The sequence below is a fragment of the Scatophagus argus genome, chromosome 17, assembly GCF_020382885.2.
Source record: "Scatophagus argus isolate fScaArg1 chromosome 17, fScaArg1.pri, whole genome shotgun sequence".
In the NCBI taxonomy this organism is placed as follows: Eukaryota; Metazoa; Chordata; class Actinopteri; family Scatophagidae; genus Scatophagus; species Scatophagus argus.
In genome coordinates, this window is record NC_058509.1 from 21,715,989 (window position 1) to 21,735,730 (window position 19,742).

The window sequence follows — 19,742 nt, forward strand, 5'->3', positions numbered from 1 at the left end:
TTCATCAGTTATCAGAATTAATTTCTTGCTGATGGACAGTTCGAAAATAAAATGAAAAGTGAGTTCTGAACCACTCTTCTTACCTCCTTTGTATTCATTTATGGCCTCAGATAAAGCATCAATTGACTCAATGTCCAAATTGTTGGTGGGTTCATCCTTTAAGAGAAAGAGGAAGTTAGTTGCAGAATTCTCTCTGGTAGTACAACAATGTGGATAAAAGTCACCATTACCAAGATCAGGACATCAGGCTGGCGACAGGATAGTTCAGCAAATACTACTCTGGCCTTCTGACCACCTGTTAGATATAGAATCCAGACACTATATTAGAAAATGTCTCCTTCATTACAGCTGACAGTAAATATCTGACAGTTCATGTTCATACCAGAGAGTTTGGAGATCTGAATAGTATGGGCATGGCTCTCCAGGCCAAAACGTCCCAGGCACTTCCTGCTGTCCTGGTAGGGAAGGTTGAAGTTCCTCATCAGGTACTCGGTGGCAGTTTCTTCCATGTTCAACTGATCAGCATACTGTTGGTTGAAGAAACCCACTTTCTACAGGCAGACAAAACACCCAATTTATTACTTCATGTAAACTGAGCCAAAACAAAGTATTGTCAAACTATGTGATCACACAGCGTGACACATTTACAAACAGTTAAAGCTTCTCTACCCAAAGGAAAGTAGCCAATAGTCCATCATCAGTGCTAGCAGTGGCTTTCTAGACTAGGTTTGCTTTCTTCACTGATCAATAACCAATGCCCATTTATGCCCATTATATTTAATTATTTTATTGTTGTTGTTATTGTTTTAGGACCTTGGCACAGTACTGGACTATGTACAGGAAATAGCAATTTTTTTGCTATATGACACAGGTTAATGCAGATGCAATTTCACACTGTATACTTACAGAAATTAGATGTAGAAAGACATAAGCAGCTTGTGTAAAACAGCAAGCCATGGTGATGGAGTCAGTTAACTGGGTTTGACTGGGTGAAAACTTTTTTTCTAGATGTATGAATAGGTAATATACACCTATTAGCTGTAACATGAAGACCCGCATAATATTGAGTAGGATCTCCTTCTGCCACCAAAGCAGCTTCGAGCCTTTGAGGCATAGACTCTACTAGACTTCTGAAGGTATGCTGTGGTATCTGGCACCAAGCCGTCAGTAGCAGATCCTTTAAGACCTGTAAGTTGCGATGTGGGGCTCCATGGATCAGACACATTCCACAGATGCTTGATTGCAAATTCAACTTTGATAGAATAAACCTAAAAGGCTTGCCTAGTTCTGTATTAAGATTGTTTGAACTGGTGACACAAAGGTTAATTTGTACCAGAATGATGGGAACAGAAAAGTATGGAGAAGGAAAGGAACAGCTCATGATCCGAAGCACACCGCATCATTCTGTCAAACGTAGTCGGGGTAGTGTTATGGCATGGGCATGTATGACTGCCAATGGAACCGGGTCACTGGTGTTTATTGATGACCTGACCGCTCACAAAAGTAGCGGGATGAATTCTGAAGTGTTAAGGACTATACTCTCTGCTCAGATTCTGCCAAATGATGAAAACTAATAGGATGCTGCTTTATAATGCAGAAAGATTGTGACCCAAAACATACAGCAAAGTCAACCGAAGACTTTCTCAAGGCAAAGAAATGGGATATTATTCATTGGCCAAGTCAGTCACTTGATCGCATAGTAAAGCCAAGACTGAAGGCAAAAAGAATGACAAACAAGCAACAGCTGAAAGCAGCTGCAGTAAAGGCCTGGCAAAGCATCTCAAAGGAGGAAGCTCAGCATTTGGTGATGTCCATGGGTTCCAGACCTCAGGCCGTCATTGACCACTAAGAATTTTCATCCAAGTACTAAAAACAATCCCTATACTTGTAATTATGTTAGTTATGTCATTTATGAGCCAGTCATTTTTGTCAAACCTCTTGAATTAAAGCTGAAAGACTTCACTTTGCTCACATCTTAAGTGTTTCATTTCAGATTTAGTGCGGTGGTATGCAGAGGCCAAATGCCAAAAGATTTATATTTGTCCCAGTATATATGTACCTAACTGCATTTGCCCAACAGTGTTCTTTAACAGCTTCACCTATCATTAGCTCTTACCTCTTAGGTTATGTTAAGATGAAAGCCTTACACAAACCAGTGGTAGAACAGTAAATACATATTTCTTGTCAGATGAGAAAGTTGTCACTACAGACACCTCTCCATAAACTTGCCCCTATCTATATTTGGTGATAACAGTGACAATGTGTAAACATTAACAGTGAGTTACTCACCAAGCGATGATTCTTCCTCATCTCACCTTTAGTCTGAAAAATAAATATCTGGTCAACACAGCAGCAGATAGATTTTCAAAAAATTATTTTTGCATATCGTCACACTTACAGGATTTAATTTTCCAGTGAGCAGCAGCAGCAGGGTACTCTTCCCAACTCCATTGGGTCCAACTATACAAACTATACAAACAAACAAAATTAAGAAAATGTAAAGCCAGAACTGAAATAATTATCTAACAAATAATTAAAACAGTGAATGCTGTCGACAGTGTATAATGCGAGGTGATGCCAGCACAACAATGATGCAGGAAAGTTAGAAGAGAAACTAATCTATGACGGTGCAGCTGAAGATTTTTCTGCCATGATCAATATTAACAGCAGTAGTGCAATGGCCATACCAAACATGCCTGTTTGGAAAGGATCATCTGCTTAACATCTAGTATTGCTTTTTGAAGCTTTCTTTTAAAATTAGCTGACGCCTTAGGAAGCATAATCAACATGGCTGAGAGAGGGGAGTAAGTCTTATCTTCTCTCTCTTCAAGACTGTATAACATAGTCTAGGGCTGCCCTTACCATTACTTTTTTATTGATTGTAATCACTACACCATATACACCACATACTACTATTACTGATAATAATAATAATATCAATAACAATAAACAAATGTCAATTGCCTGATCATAAATATATTGGACCTCATTCAAAAGGTTTACTGTGACACAGATTTATTTAATCACCGCGTGTCACAGCAGCAATTTACCTGAACTGGGGACTTTTGTTTTTCTTTGTTCATTTTTTACTTAAATCTTAAAATGGTTATGATATGAATTTAATTACATAACATAGTTACTGTACTTAGAAATGTATGGCAAATTTGTAGGGAAAGAAAAATAACTGTTTTTAGCAGATTTTAGCAACAACCTGTAATTTAAATTCAAGGCATTTGTCACTTATATATAGCTGTTAGAGTAAAAAGAAAATAGCTGTTCCATCAGTGTTACATGGAACATGGTTAAATGTTACATCACCAAAACTGCAGTGGTGCAGAAATTACAGTTAACAAGATGAAGAAACAATAAGAAAATCAATTTTAAGTGACTGTTCTCCACCCACTCCATTAGCCGATGTGCCCTTGAGCAAGGCACTTAACCCCCCCACCCCATTTGCTCCTTGGGCACCTGAAAAGGCAGCCCACTTTTCCTGTGTGTTTCAGCAACACGTTGTTGGGTACTTACTCCTGGAGTCCATGTCAATTCCAAAGTCCACATTTTTGAAGAGAGGCTTCTGACCTTCATAGCCAAAGTCAACACCTGAATAGGGAGAATCCATGGAGTCAAAATCTTGCACAATTTTGAAGCAAAAACTAATACAAAAACCTAAAATACAGTAGGTGGCACGTGGCTACAGAAAGATCACCAGGGAGCTGGACGTTTTAAGAAAACACACAGGTAAGATCATCACCATGCTTCATGACAGCGTCACGCGAGTGGCTGCCTGTTACAGCAGCTCCTACTCTTTTCTTATCTATCCCTTCCTCCCTTATATTTAGAACTTTTTTGTAACTTTAATTTTCTTTTTGCACTATGGAGACCAAAGTTACATTACTCTTGGAGTCCGTCTGATAGACACGGCTCTATTGTTTACAGTAGCGCTCCGTAATAAAGAGGCGCTGCCCCAGGAGAGACCCGGGGGCCCCTGAGAGCCGAGGAGGAGGAAACGGGGGAGCCATGCTGAAGTTCAGTGCTGTGCCAGAAGGAGACGGTACGGACCTGTTATCTTGTCCATCATAATGGGAAATGTAAGATCTCTCCCTAGTAAGACGGATGGGCTAGCGGCACTAGAGGGAATACTGAGAGTGTAGCATAATGCTGTTTATGGAGACATGGTTAACCGGACTACCTCCGGACACAAACATCACTCTGGGTGGGCTTCCAACTGATGCAAGCAGACAGGACAAAGGGAAGCGGTAAGAGAAAAGGAAAAGGGCTGGCAGTATTTTGTGAATGACTGATGGTGTAACTCTAGGCACATCACTATTCAGGAGCACATCTGATATAGAACCACTAAACTGTTGGCCATTGGCACGAGGCCATATTATCTCGCACATCATGATGATGCTGTTTACATTTCCCCCCCTCTGCTAACGTGGACGCAGCCTGCGATGTCCTCCACTCTGTCGTAGGCAGGCTACATACACAGCACACACAGACACTCTCTCTGATCTCTGGGGACTTCAACAATGCCTCTCCTTCACACACTCTGCCCACTTTCAGTCAGTATGTCACCTGCCCCACCAGAGACAACAAAATACTAGACTTATTATATGCTAATACCAAGGAGGCATATAACTCATCTCCCCTCCCACCCCTGGGAAGATCTGATCAGTGGAGTCTGGGAAGGCCTTAAAACCATCTAAGGCTACAAGGATACTAACTTCCACACTGATGGGGACCTGAGTGAGTGAATGATCTAAACCTGTTCTTTAACAGGTTTGATCAGTCGCCTTTCCCTCCTCATACCCAGCCACCCATCCCTGTATTCCCAGGGCACTGTCTCACCAGGACAAGCCTAGGAGCACTGTGAGAATCATGTTCTTTGATTTTCTGATCCAGGACTATGTGGACTGATGGCAGTGGAACCGTCTCTAGATCACCGTGGGAAAAACAAAGGAGCTGATGGTGGATTTTAGCAGGTGTGGTCAGCATGGGACGGTAGTCACTGAAGCAGGACACAGGGGACTTTTTTGGCATGGGGACGATGGTAGCGATTGTGAAGCACGTTGGAATGATGGCACTGCTCAGGGAGGTCATAAAGCTTCTCCAGCAGATCATCACGCAGGTTGCATTTAGCATGATGTCTTTAGCGTACCAGTGCCTGGCAGTTGTAGACATGGACACCAGCTCTGTTGACTTAGATGTGCCATGAGGGTACACGGTCACTGCATCACAAAACGGAACTGTTTTGTTTTTGTTTTTTTTTATTAACCAGATTCAGTGTCAACAGCAAGCATTAGACACTTGCACACAGCTGCACTGTGTAAAAGTTTTAATTTCACTACAAGTGTCAAGCAGATACCACCATCATAGCTTAAAGAGTTGATAGTATACTATTATCCCACCAGAGCTTTACGTTGCTAGAATGCAGGGTTACTTGTGGTTAGAGTGTTCAAAAGTAGATTGGGAACCAGAGCCTTTAGTTATCAAGCTCCTCTACTGAGAAACCATCCTCCAGTTTCGGTCCAGCAGGCGGACACTCTCTCTACTTTTGAGAGAAGACTCAAACTTAAAACTTTCCTTTCTGATAAAGCTTATAGTTAGAGTTGGTCTATACCGGCCCCTAGTTATGTTGCTATAGGCTTAGACTGCCGGGGGATCTCCCATGATGCACTGAGCTCTCTCTTCCTCTCCTTCTGTACACATTGATGTCTCATTAATGCATGTAACTAACTCAACATCTTCCCTGGAGTCCTTGTACTTTTTCGTCTCACAAATATTAATAGTAATAATAAAGAATTCAGTGCACAGAAGAACATATGGTTGTGAATGCATTATGCAATGATACAGCAATCTGCAAATATTCTTACTGTGAAGTCCCAGTATAGGTGGTGAAAGAGGAGGTGGATCGGGGAAGGTGAACTTGACAGTGTATTCTTTAGGCCTCTTCAGTAGCTCTGTAGCCTCTTGGCTCTCCTCTTCCTGACCTCCTTTCTTCTTGCCTTTCTGCTGCTTTCTGGTCAGGGCGTCCTTAGTTTGCTTCTCCTGAGAGGAAACATAAAAAAAACATAAAAAGAAACATGTCAGACACAAAAACATCATGAGACAAAATGGATGGAAATGGCATTGGTGTCAACTGTGAATTTCAAGTTGTGGCACACCATAGCTTGGGTTCTATGTTACGCATTTGCTAAAGACATCAAGACAGAGATATTTATTGTACTCATCCATGAAGCAAATGGATCCTTGACATTATTTGAACTGTTTTATTTTGTTTGATTTTCTAAAATGAATTTAGCTCAAGTTGTCAAAAGACTGATTTTCTCTTTAAAGTCATTTCATTTTTATGACATGGTTTTATGAAACTGAGGGAACAGCCACACTCACAGCCTGTTTGGTGGACTTGCCACCAGCCTTCAGCTCTTTGAGTTTCTTTTCCTGCTTGTCGTATTGTTTCTGCAGTTCCTTCTGCTTCTGCACGTACATCTTCTTAAAGGTCACTTAAATAAAAGAAAAAATAAGTGATTTAAAGCTGAATTCCCAGTGTCAGTTTTCATCTGTGTATGTCATTATTCTTATTCTGTCTAACCATACCACTAACCAAGTCCTGCTTGTTTTCCACAAAATTCTCACATAAGCTGAGTTGCTGTAATCTCCTTTTAATTCTCAGCATTTCTCAGTAATTACTCAAAGTCATTATTCCATTCCAGCTGTAAGGGAGTTACAAAAATATATAATAAAACTGGTAAGCAAATAGTTTATTTATTAAGTCAGCAGTTATAAACAAAAACATGTACACAAGATCACCTGAAACAGGAAACTAAATGGAAAAATCAAACCAAAAAAGATTTTTAGTTTTTAGTTTAGTTTAGTTAGTTTTTGAGTGTAAACACAACGTGTAAGGATACTTACAGTAGTTCCCTCTGTAATAGTAGAGTTTCTGGTTATCTAAGTGGATGATATCCGTACACACATCATCGAGGAAACTCTGGTCGTGGGAAACTATGAGGAGAGTCTTCTTCCAGCCTTGAAGGTAGCTAAGTAAATGTGAAAACACAAATCTCTGTAAAGGTGTGGCACAGACAGTGCTGTCAATACTACAGAGCTACATAATTTGTCTTATTAAGACTGTGGCCAAAAGACCAAATTTTCTATAGCCAAGGGAAGCAGATCATTAAACAAGACTCCGTGTTCATGAGAAATGTCTTCAGAAGTGGAGCATGTGTTCTCATTTACATTATTCACTTATAGTTTGCTGACATCTTCTGTGTTGTTAGAAGCTGAACATTAAACATTATATAGAAAAAGTATCACACCCCTTATGGACCTGCTTTGCAGGGGTTGGGCTTTGGGCCCTTGGGCCCTTACTTCCAGAAGGGAAATCTTAATGACTCAGCATACCAAGACATTTTGTGCACAAAGCAAGATCAATCCAAAGACATGGTTGGATGAGTCTGGTGTTGGAGCCAGGCCTTTTCATCCAACATCAGTGTCTGACCTCACAAATACTCTACTGCATGAATGGGGAAAAAATCCTTCAGAAACACTCAGAAATTTTGTGGAAAGCCTTCCCTGTTACACTATCTATGTATTCAGAATGTGAAGTGATTGAAGTCCAAGTGTAATGGTGAGGTGCTCCAATAGTTTTGCCTATATAGTATAGTAAGTAAGAGCCTTTGGGTTTTGAACTGCTGGCTGACCCAAAACAGTAATTTGAAGACAACTTTGGGCTTTGACATTTTCTAAACTACATGATTAATTGTAAAAATGATCATCATATTAATTGATAATGAAGAAAATCACTAATTGCAGTCCTTCTTTTAACCTATGTCAATATTTTGACTGTTGATTCAATAATAATAATAATAATAATAGTAATAACAACAACAACAATCGTCATCATCATCTGCCACTTAGTAGCTTACAGTAGGTTACTATAGTGATCTACCCCGTTAAAAGTGAGCCAGTGGTGTGAAGCTAAAAAAACAAAAAAACAAAAACCCTTAGTTCAGACTCTGATAACCCACTAATGTTCCTACACGAGCAGGCCCCTGAAGGAGTATACAGGCATAAACTGCAGAAGCTAGCATGGCAAGTTGGCTAACAATGGCAGTCACGTAGTCTTCAAACACTGGATCATCATCCTGCAGGCAATTTCCTGAGTCAAAGTTAAATCAGATGTAACTTTGCTTAGCCAAGTTAACTTTATCCACAGATCAAGATCATTTGTTATAATAATATCCCTTGCCATTCTTAAACCTATTTCATAACCACTGTTATTATATACTGAGTGATACAATACAGGGAATCACATTAGATGAAAAAGCTGCTATGTACTTATTGAGCCAGATTACAGCGTTGAGGTCCAGGTGGTTGGTGGGCTCGTCCAACATCAGCAGAGTGGGCTCCATGAACAGAGCCCTGCAAGTACAGAAGGTAACAGTGAGTGAAACAGAACTAACAGGTTCATGCTGGACCAGATCCATTAATGACATTTGCAATGTTGTACCTGGCGAGGGAGACTCTCATTCTCCAGCCTCCAGAAAACCTCTTGGTAGCTCTGTTCTGCATCTCAGGGGTAAATGACAGACCAGCCAGGATCCTTCTTGCCTTGGCTTCAGCTGCTGCAGCTCCAATTGCTCTCAGCTCTTCGTAGACCTGCCAAGGAGGAGAAACACTGAGAGTGGTCAACATACACAAGCCGTAAGATGATCGGACTGGATGTAAACAAGCCAATTACAAATCTGATTATCAATTGCCATAAATAATCCCTTATCATACAGGCAAAGGGCATGGACTATATGATAAATATTTACAACAAATAGTCTGGGGAAAAATTGCACTGTTTGCAACCTTAAGGTTTGTTTTCAACCTGTTTGATCATGTGACTGCTCTAATTTCTTGGCCTGTCAAATTTCTTTGATTTCTTTATTCATAGTAATAAAAAGTATGACCCAGCTTTTTCCTGAAGTACACTGGAGTTATCTCTTAAATCTGCATTAATAGATGCCCACAGGAAACCCAAAAAACCCCCACAAAAAAACAAACAAACAAACAAACAAAAAAAAACTACTACACTGACATTTTGTCATCTTGTGAAATTAACAAAGTGAACAGTTACTTGTTTACATATCCACCAAACACATAACAGCACTAGCATCATTTGGAGCTGTGCCGAATCTAATATTTTCCATATTCTTCACTATTCTCCATTTCAGAACCAAAATCAGTTTGATTTCTATCAACAACCTGCATCCTGCACACACCATACCGCCAAGATGGACTTGACACTGATGTTGATCGACCGAACATGTATAGTTGTTAATTCCCTTGTATGCATAAATCTAATGTGAGTGTAGCTCCAAGTTCTTTGGATTAATGGTGAACTGATGATTATCCTCAATGTTCCGTTAACATATTGTTAAATTTAACAAGGCTGAGCTTACAGTGAACATCTACTCTTTCTTATGCCTTATAAAGAGATACTAATTCAGAAAACTTTTAACATAATTCAGTATTAATTTTATGTCCATGTAAAGAGAACAAGTAAAACATGATGTGTCTTTACGGTGCAGTTTACACATTTTTACAACTGCTGACCGAACAAAGAAATGTTACTGGGTGAAGCATGATGTGGAACTTGGCTCGTTCAAGCTTGTGCAGCATGTGCAGTTTAATGGCTAGAGTGAAGATTGCTGCTTCAAAAAGGGAGTCAATTAAGTCAAATCTTTTGGTTTAGGTTTAAAATGCATTAATTTAATTTATTTTTGGAGCACCAAATAGCAATGGATATTCACTTTTAAAAGAAGCATGGTAAGTCAGTAACACACGCTTAGCCTTGATAACTTAATGTGTCTTTCAAAGTATGTTTACTTCTCATTCAATTTTTTTACAGCCAGAAGGAGTATGAAATTGTAGTATGAAATTGTCAGAAAAGATTTTGACTAAAGTTGGATTTAAATTAAAAGACTGAGTTTCTTTGACTAAATCAAAAACAAAAACACTCAAATGTGACTTCAAACAAACTACAATTTTCAATAATGTTCAATAAAATTACACTAAATTATAAATGTTACAATTAACAGTAATGCTGACTGTGTTCTTGTGGTTTCATCATGCTCTGTGTTGTGTTGTGCTGGCTTTATTTTATGATAAAAAGACTAAATTAATTTTGTGAATAATACCAGAGCTTCAGTGAAAAGACATTAATATAAAGAAATCAGTGAACCACTTTTTATGTCAACCTGGCCGCTAAATTTCAAAATATTTTGATAATACACACTCACTTTCTCCAGCCTGTCAGCCACAACATCTTCCCCCTTCTCTAAACGAGCCTGGAGCTGTTTCTCTTCCTCCAAGAGCCTCAGACGGCGAGTGTCTGCCTTCAACACTGCCTGGACTGCTGGCGTGTCATCAGCTACCACCTCTAACAGAAACAAGGATATGCCAGAGTCAGTACAGACAGAGACAGAGAAATTATGGTGAGCACATTCTAAAAGGTCACTTACCCTGTTCACACAGCAAAACATCAATGTTGGGGGGAATACTAAGAGCTCTGTTGGCTATGTGTTTCAGCAATGTGGTCTTTCCTTTGCTGAGCAACAAGACAAAGAAAAGAGCACCATAAATCAGTTATCAATGTACAAGTCAACATCAAGCAAGACACTGGGTACTACTACAAGCCATGATAACCTGGCTGCTAATCATAACACAAGAAAACCTGCAGTGAGCTTTGGCAGCATAGGCTGCAGCAAATTCAAGAGACTAGGGTGGCCTCCCCAAAATATCATGTCAATAATGTATCTGTGTGTATGTCTCACATGGGCTACTTTCAGGGACTAATTTCAGATTAGTTAATTGACCATTAGCAAAGCCTCAACCCTTTGCTATCAGCCACCACTGCTCTGTCAAGCTGCCACACCTAGCAAAGAGCCTACACCATTTCTAACTGCTCTCCCTGAGGAAATACTTTTGGGAAAATGAAAATGCAATTTCAGAGAGAAGCATAGATCACCTAGCCATTGAGACAGAAGTTCCAAAAAATAACCATCTTTGTCATTATTCTCAACAATCACCAAGTCTGGTTTAATTAAAATAAAACCTTTATTCACTGTGTTAGATCTAATATTCTGGATCCACAGTTTTCCTCGCCTGCTTCTCTTTTGTCTGCCCTCCCTCTTCCCATCTTTTCATATGTAGTCGGGTGAATAAAGGGTTTATTTCAACCAAACCACGGCAGAAAGAAAAGCTGAAGTTTCTGTGAAGTTTGGGTGATCATAAAACTTGTGTGTTTTATGACAAGGTAAAATTACTTCCAATGGAGTCAAATGTGTTTGGCAAGAGAGACGCAGCTGCTGTTTCTTGTTTAAAAGGTCTACCTTTGCAGGGATACTTTCCATAATGTTTTCAGACACATGTAACAACGTGACCCTGTCAGTGGAAAAACAAGCACTTTAAGCTGATGTACTTTTATTGTTGAAGTTGTCCAAAAGCATTATATTGCTGCTCAAATTGACCCTACATCTATTGTATCTATTAGTTACTAACCATCACAGATGAAGACAGATGAATAAATATATACTTTATTGATCCCGACGGAAATTCAGTATCCAGTAGCATCAGTACAAGACAAAAAACATAAATATGCATGCATTAAACTATGAAGTACAAAAACATGAAGTATAAAGACAAAAAATTCTAGAATATATATTAAACACAGTAACAGAACAAAAGAACAAAATCAGTCCAGTGGCATCCACACCATTACGAAGTGAGAAAGTGACGAAAAAAAAGTGCGCATTGTGAGCCATGCAGTCCAACTCTGTCCTGACAGGAAGGAGTTGAAAAGCCCTATGGCCTGAGGGACAAATGACCTCCTCAACCTATACACAGAGCAGGACAGAGACAGCAACCTGTCACTGAATGTGCTCCTCTGCTGATTTAAGGTGCTGTGCTGAGGGTGCCATTGCTCATTATAGACATCACTTTGTTCAGAATCATCTTCTCTGCCACAGAAAAGAGGCTGCAGCTCTGCCCCCACTACAGAACCAGCCTTCCTCACCAGCCTGTCCAGCCGCAAAGCGTCCTTCTTCTTAACGCTGCCTCCACAGCACACACACAGAAGAGAACACTGGCTACGACAAACCTGGTAGTTTCCGGCAGATGCTTAAGGACCTCAGCCTCCTCAGGAAATAGACCCATCAAGTTTGTAATCCAGTTGCAGTCCCAGGTACTTGTAGATTTGAACAAACTTCACACACTCCCCGTCAATGTTTACCAGCTGTAGGTCGGCTGTGGGCCTGTGGAAGTCCACCACCATCTCCTTGGTTTTGGAGACATGCACCACGCCACAAAGTCCTTCACCAGGGTCCTGTACATCTCCTCCTGTACACCCCACAACTGCAGTCATCTGAAAACTTCTGCAAGTGAACTGACTATGAGTTGTATTTGAAGTCCAAGGTGTACAGCGTGAACAGGACAGGGCAAAGCAGTCCCCTGTGGTGCTCCTGTGCTGCTGATTACAGTCCCAGTCGTTCAGCCCCTTAGGGTGTGGTTTCTTGAGGACAGGGATGCCCTCCACTGCAGAGGGACCCTTCCCTGTCGCAAGGTTCAGGTTGAAGATATGCTTTGCCAGGGCGGAGCTTCTTAAGTTGTCCACTCACTTGTCAGTGATACAGCCTGTAGTCCTCACTGCATGTCTTCTGCAGCAACCCCCAGTCATGAGAATGGAAGCAGTGCCTCAGGGCTGCCTCCACTTTGGACGTCCACTTCCTATAAAAACCTTGTGGTGGTGGGTTGTCTTACTATTTCTTGCTTGTAATGAGGCTGAAGCAGAACCAGATTGTGGTCTGATTTTCCCAGTGGTGGCAGAGGTGTAGCCATGCATGCATCCTTAAAATTTGCATACAGAAGGTCAATTGTCCTGTTTGCCCCGGTTGTACAGTCCACATACTGGGAAAATGGAGAGTCCAGTGTGACATGGTTAAAGTCTCTGGAGATCAGCACAGAGGCTTCAGGGTGCTGCATCTGTAGTCTCATGACAGTTGAGTGAACGGCATTGCAAGCTTCATCTGCATGTGTGCGTGGGGGGGATGTAAACACACACAGCCATGTGCTACATTCATCGTGAATACCAGGATTCCCCTTTAAGGAACAATAATGTTCCTGTAAAGCAGGGCAGGTCTTTATTCACAGTTATAATAATTAATGCTGCTGCTGAGAAGCTCATCCATGCTTTTGTTACCTCCAGGCTGGATTACTGTAACTGTCTTTTGTCAGGATGCCCTAAAAAGTCCCCCAGAACTCTCCATCTCCCTGTCTCTCCTCTCCCTCCTCTCCCTCCCAGTCGGTCACAGCAGAAGGCCGTCTACACTGAGTTTGAGGTTTCTGCCTGTTAAAAGGAAGTTTTTCCTCGTCACTGTCGCCAAATGCAGCGTGTTTCCTGTTTCCTGTGACCTGTTTCTCTCTGATTCTCTTCTTCTGTTTTTTCAGTGTGTTGTGTGTGTTGAATGTGTTGTAAGTTTTTCTGGGAGTTTTTCCTTAGTCAATGTGAGGGTCGAAGGGCAGAGGATGTTGCTGATGTTATGTTAAGCCCTTTGAGACAAACTGCTTGTAAAAATGGGCTATACAAATAAAGTTGACTTGACTTGACTTGTAAAGTGTCTTGAGATAACTCTGTTATGAATTGGCACTTTAAATAAAATTGAACTGAATTAAAAACCAATAGCAGCATGTGCATACATTCAGTAGTTAGCAAAGCACAGAAGATCTAGTTAATGAAAAGAAACATATCTGCTTCTAACCACTCGGGCTATTGACTTATTATTGATTATTATATTACCATGACTAGCTCAAAATCCACAAACCCACAAAAATCTGAAAATGAAAGAAAGGACAAATTATCACATGAGTGTCTATGAAGCAGCTCCTGGCTGATGTTATGCTATGACTGGCCAATCTGCGCTGGAGGGGTGCATTTTTTAACATTTTAACAAAAAGAAGAAAAATGATTTTTGGATCAGTGGCTAAGACTAAGGTTAGGGACAGTTTAGGATATGTCTCCAGAAAATGTATGTAAGTCTATTTAATATACCCAAAAGAAACCTAAGACAGCCTATGTGTGAGTGTGTATATGTGTGCAGGACAGCTGTATATATTCAACCCAATACCTGGCTATCAGGGAAATGTCATTCAGAGGACAAGTCTCTGTGCATGTATTCATTGCTAGTAATTGATAAAAACAAAATATTTACCCATTTGGTCCGACTAAACCATATCTTCTTCCTGCCACAATCAGTAGGTCAGCATTGACAAAAAGCTCCTTGCCATGAGCAGATATGCTGAACCTCTCCAACTAAAGGACACAAAAGGGGTCTTTACTAACAGAATACTGAAGACTGTTTCTGCAGAATGTAAAATATTTTTCATAAGGTGAAAAGTATCTTTAGAGCTCTGACATAAAGTCTTTATAAATAATTAGGTTCCTGGGAACAGAATTTCAGACCCTGGCCATTAAAGTACATTTTAAGCCATTCGCTGAGAATGAGTATTCAACCTTGATATCAGAAGCGTTCTCCAGCATGGCCTGTCTGGAGGAAATCTCAGCCTGGGAAATGGAGAAATCTCCCTCCAAGTTATTCTGAGCACGAACACTGGCCACCTGACGCTCATACTCCATCTGTAACAATACACAACAGCAACACCGAAAAGGGTGCCTTGAGGATAGGTTGAAGATGACATAAGATTCTTCTATTTTCTCTTTTACCGTATTTTTTCTAAATACATATTTTCTGCATTAAAACACAAGGAAACATTCAGATTACCCATATTTTTAAAGGTTATTTGCATCAACAATGAAAAAGCTGATTATTGTTTTGATAAAGTGATTATTCGTTTTCCCCTTAAATTTTCATGTCAAAACTTAAGAAATATCAAAGTCACCCTATCAATCAACATATAGGTCAAAGCGGAACATACCTCGGTGTTTGTCTCACCACAGCTACATATTTATGATGTTTCAACTATTATGAGCAGCTTGTACTTAACCCCGCCCCAGCAAAAGATTATCATTTACTTATGAAATGTCAGGTGATGTGCAGATCTCACAGGACAAGCTGCAAGTACTGTGCCAGTGTTGTTATAAGGTATTGCAAGTCCAGGACAGTGTATTATCAAGAAAATCTTCAAGATGTGGATTCACTTACAATAGCCAAATAAGGTCAAGAGACATCAAATGACAAAAGACAAAACACTACTACACAATAAAGAACAAAAATGTAAGCTAGCTTTACTGTTTCAACAAAATGAAAAACATATTTAACTTACATTATTGATCATTTTATGCTCACTATTTATCTGCTCATTGCACAGCATCATAAAAAAAATGAAAAGGAAATGCTTTGTTCGAAAGTCTGGAAACCACTACAGACTGAGATTTGTAGTTTAATTTAAAGGATCATAAAAGCATTTGTAAGGATTACCTGTTTCTTTTTCTTCTTTTTCTCCTTTTTGCTAAGGTTAGCAAATGGGTCATCTTCCTGCTGCTTGGCCTGTTCTGCAATTACATCCTCAGCACTCTGGTGGTTACAGCCAGAGAAAGAAAAGTTCACACATTGATCCAAAGTAGAGAAGAGACAGCTATATGGAGGACAAACATACCATCATCATATCACCTCCATCGCTCTCATCGTCCTCCTCATCTTCATCTTGACTCCGTGATCTCTCTACAGGTTTTCCTTTCTACATAGGCAGAGTTACATTACATCATGACTGACAGATTCTCCACGTTAGGTTAAAGAAAAGGGTCATCAGTAATCACTGTGATCAGTAATTATTACTTGCCTGGTGTTGCTCTTTCTTATCCTTCTTTGGCTTCTCGCCCTCATCAATTTCTGGTGACTAAAAAAAAAAAATTTGTTTTTAAACCCAGAGAAAAACACAGATATAGAGATGCGTGTGACTAAAAATGTGTCTGTGGTAAAATCAACACTTTTTATTCTGCATCAAAAATTTGAGTGAACAGGTCTAATGCTTGTACAATGTTTTAGTTTTCAAAAGAAATTTGTCACAGCATCAAAGACAGTGAACAGACTTATCGACCAGTCACAACACTAAATAAGATAAGATGAACTTTTTTGATCCTGCAGTGGGGAAATTTACTTGTATGTAAACACTATGTAAAATGTAAACAATAAATCCTAGGTCAGTATTTCCCTAACGTTTTATCCTTCCATCTCTCCGAAAATGAACCTAGGTATAAAGAACTACCTGTTAGCCACAACATGTAAGACAGTAATTCTGTAGTTTAAAAAAAAAACAAAAAACAAAACAATCAATCGTGCGATCAGTCACAACATCAATACCACCTGCTTAACATTTTCTAGGTCCCCTTAGTGCTGCCAAAACAGCTCTGATCTGTCAGGGGAAGGGACACAGGACCTTGAGGCGTAAATTCAATCAAGAACAGTCCTTGATTTTATACAAAATTAAACAACAGTATCTTTTATTTTCTAACAGACGCATTCAGTTGTGCGCTACTGTTAACTGATGTTAATACATCATTTGAGAGAGTTGGCTGAAAATGTCTTTTCTATCTGACTTTTTTATGTTTCTCAGCCACTATTTTCTTTATAAGTGCCCTCTATGTGATGGCTACATACTTGATACCACGCAAACAGGCTGAGATTAAAGCTAACAGGCAGAGCTAGAGAAGTGCCAGTTAGGCCTAGATTTATAGTACAGTATTGTAAATAAAACCAATTAAAATGTTATTTATGCTACATAACATAGGCCTGCTATCCTAATTACAGTTGCTAAACTATGAATGCACGATCATTGTTTGGGGGTGCACGACTACCAAATAGGCAACCAGTGATGGCAGCTGTGGCTCAGAGCATTGAGCAGGTCTATCTATATAAAAGGTAGCCATTTTATAATATGTGTTAAAATTCATATAGTGCCTGTTCAGCTCGAGTATTCATAAAGTTTTAGATCTTCACAGCACCCACCTTAGGCTGGGCTTCTACCTTCTTGGTCTGTTTCATAGTTGTCTCTTCATCATCCTCATCTTCCTCATCAGATGCAACCTAACAAGTGCATGCACAAAAACCACTCAAGAGACTCAGATTGATTGACTGATTCATACAGAAAAGACTTGTGAACTGCCAAGCAGACAACAGAGTGAAATTAGAGTCTGACATGAGAACACATGAAAAAGAAAATACACTGTGATGCTAATCTGTGATCCACAATCATATTTTGTCCACATAGATTAATGGGTAGATAGAAAAGACAAATCAAACAGCACAAAACAGAAGGCATGGGGAAGATTTTCCAGCTTCTACCTTTGTCTTCTTGGGCTTAGATTTGTCCTTTTTCTTGTCCGTCTTTTTCTCCTGTATCACAGACGTACAGACACACAAAGATACACCCAAAACTTTAAAAAAGTTTGTCTGCCAAAGCAGATAACATGCTGCCTCAAGCATCAAATTCAAAGGAAACCACATTAGGATGCTTTTAGGATTCGACATTATCAAGTTACATTGTTGTTCAAATCAACTTGTCTTTAACAACAGGTTATGTACCACAGGCATTTAAAAGTGCTGTTATCAGCCCTTTACTTAAAAATCCTTCACTTGACCCAAACACCTTAGCAAACTATAGGCCGATATCCAACCTCCCATTTGTTTCTAAGATGCTTGAAAGGGTGGTTGCAAGTCAGTTAACTGATCACCTACACAGATTTTTATCAGATAGATTTCACTTTGTTCACGTTAATGATGTTTCTTCTTTACATTTAAGGATTAATCACAGTGTTCTACAAGGTTCAGTGCTTGGGCCAATCCTGTTCACCTTATACCTGCTCCCTCTAGGAAATATTATTCAGAAACATGACATAAACTTTCATTGTTATGCTGATGACACTTAGCTGTATTTATCCTTAAAGCCTGAAGAAACAGAGCCGTTAGCCAGGCTCCAGGCATGTCTTAAGGACATAAAGGTCTGGATGACCTCAATTTTTTTTAATATTAAACTCAGACAAAAGGCGAGGCCATTGTTTTTGGCCCCAAACATCTCCGAACTAGAATAACTGATAATATTCTCTCTCTGGACCGCATTACTTTGGCCTCCAGTACGACCATGAGGAACTTCAGCGTTATCTTCGATCAGGACATGTCATTTATCCATCACATTAAACAGATCTCTAAGACTGTCTTCTTTCACCTCCGTAATATTGCTAAGATTAGGAGCGTCCTCTCTCAGAGTGATGCTGAAAAATTCTTACATACTTTTGTTACTTCAAGGCTGACTACTAGACTAGACCATTCAGCGTATCAAAATTGCTTTGTTTCAGAAGTTGAAAAACGCTGGAGTAGTGTGGACGAGAGGCGCAAACATAACAAGTGTTTCAAATGAAACAAATTAGTGTGGATATAGCCTAAATAAGACAGTGGCAATGAAAAACCGTCTAGACCAGGAGAGAGGGATATGAGAGAACAATAACTAAAAAAAATAATAGTATATTACAATATAATTATTGTAATTATTTAATTAATTAAGCATTATCCTAAATCTATAATCACACATAATAATTGAATATAATTTTGTGAGAATTGTCTTGAATAAGACAAAATAAGAATTGGCAGGGATAAAAAAAACAAAACAAAACTGTTTAACTGTAGCACAACAATACAACAAAGGGCAGCAATTTCAATACTGCCGCTATAGGTGTGCATCCACCACACAGGAGTCACACTAGTCAATGGCATGGAGCACACAAGGCAATGGCAGACAGAGAGTTCAGATCCCTGAGGTTGGAGTGTGCTCTCTGACAAACCTTGGATGGGCTATACAAATAAAGTTGTCTTGTCTTGTCTTTTACATATTTAAATGTAGATATAGAACAACACCACTCCAAGGATGTTACAATTTTGGATGTACAATGACAATAAAGGCTTCTGATTCTGATTCTGCTAGTGGTTCCCAGTATCTCTAAAAACAGACTGGGAGGTAGGGCCTTCAGTTGCTGTGCTCCACTACTGTGGAACCAACTCTCTCCATTGGTCAGAGAGGCAGACAAGCTCTCCACATTTAAGTCCAGCCCAAAAACATTCCTCCATGATAGAGCTTATAGTTAGGGCTGGCTCACGTAACTGAACCATTTTATAGCTATGCTGCCATAGGCTTAGACTGCTGGGGGACACACCAGGATACAAGGAGCCATCTCCTCTCCTCTCCTCTCCTTCTACACATTTGCTGTTCCGTCTTTATCTGTTATACTGTGTAGTCTGGCCTTGGTGTCTCGCACTCTCTCTGTGTCTTCACAGATTTCTCCAGAGCTCCATCCACCGGCACCAACCTCCACCTGCATCACCTCCTTCCCTCTGCTTCTACGCTCCCTGCTGTCCCTGCTCATCAACCAACTTGCTGCTCCTGCTTTCACCGTTCACGGCCCAGCCTGCCCACCAGGAGCTGCCTCCATCAGCTCTCTCCTGACTGAACATTCACTATCTATCCCATATCTCATGGTGTTAACTGCTTTCCTGCCTGTACAACATCCATTGCACGTCTGCCCGTCCTGGGTGAGGGATCCCTCCTCTGTTGCTCACCCTGAGGTTTCTTCCATTTTTCCTGTTAAAGGTTTTTCTGGGAGTTTTTCCTTAGTCGATGTGAGGGTCAAACGGCAGGGGATGTTGCTATGATGTTATGTAAAGCCCTTTGAGACAAACTGCTTGTGTATT

At 40.0% G+C, this 19,742-nt stretch overlaps 1 protein-coding gene across 3 annotated transcripts in view; it reads right to left on the reverse strand.

Annotated features, from left to right (window-relative positions):
• The window catches only part of abcf1 (ATP-binding cassette, sub-family F (GCN20), member 1), a 28,014-nt gene that overhangs the window by 855 nt on the left and 7,417 nt on the right, over positions 1-19,742 (reverse strand). For 2 of the 3 annotated variants that reach the window (XM_046418465.1, XM_046418464.1), the window contains exons 7-26: positions 17,346-17,396; positions 17,010-17,087; positions 15,844-15,900; positions 15,661-15,741; positions 15,483-15,578; positions 14,558-14,680; positions 14,256-14,356; positions 10,512-10,597; positions 10,290-10,429; positions 8,513-8,661; positions 8,341-8,424; positions 6,916-7,040; positions 6,391-6,503; positions 5,874-6,048; positions 3,526-3,600; positions 2,399-2,469; positions 2,290-2,322; positions 383-551; positions 231-295; positions 84-156 (exon numbers count right to left, since the gene is read on the reverse strand). In XM_046418465.1, coding sequence (XP_046274421.1) covers positions 84-156; positions 231-295; positions 383-551; positions 2,290-2,322; positions 2,399-2,469; positions 3,526-3,600; positions 5,874-6,048; positions 6,391-6,503; positions 6,916-7,040; positions 8,341-8,424; positions 8,513-8,661; positions 10,290-10,429; positions 10,512-10,597; positions 14,256-14,356; positions 14,558-14,680; positions 15,483-15,578; positions 15,661-15,741; positions 15,844-15,900; positions 17,010-17,087; positions 17,346-17,396 — 1,945 coding nt within the window. The remainder of the gene's footprint in view (positions 1-83; positions 157-230; positions 296-382; positions 552-2,289; positions 2,323-2,398; positions 2,470-3,525; positions 3,601-5,873; positions 6,049-6,390; positions 6,504-6,915; positions 7,041-8,340; positions 8,425-8,512; positions 8,662-10,289; positions 10,430-10,511; positions 10,598-14,255; positions 14,357-14,557; positions 14,681-15,482; positions 15,579-15,660; positions 15,742-15,843; positions 15,901-17,009; positions 17,088-17,345; positions 17,397-19,742) is intronic. The other variant, XM_046418466.1, reaches the window with a different exon arrangement.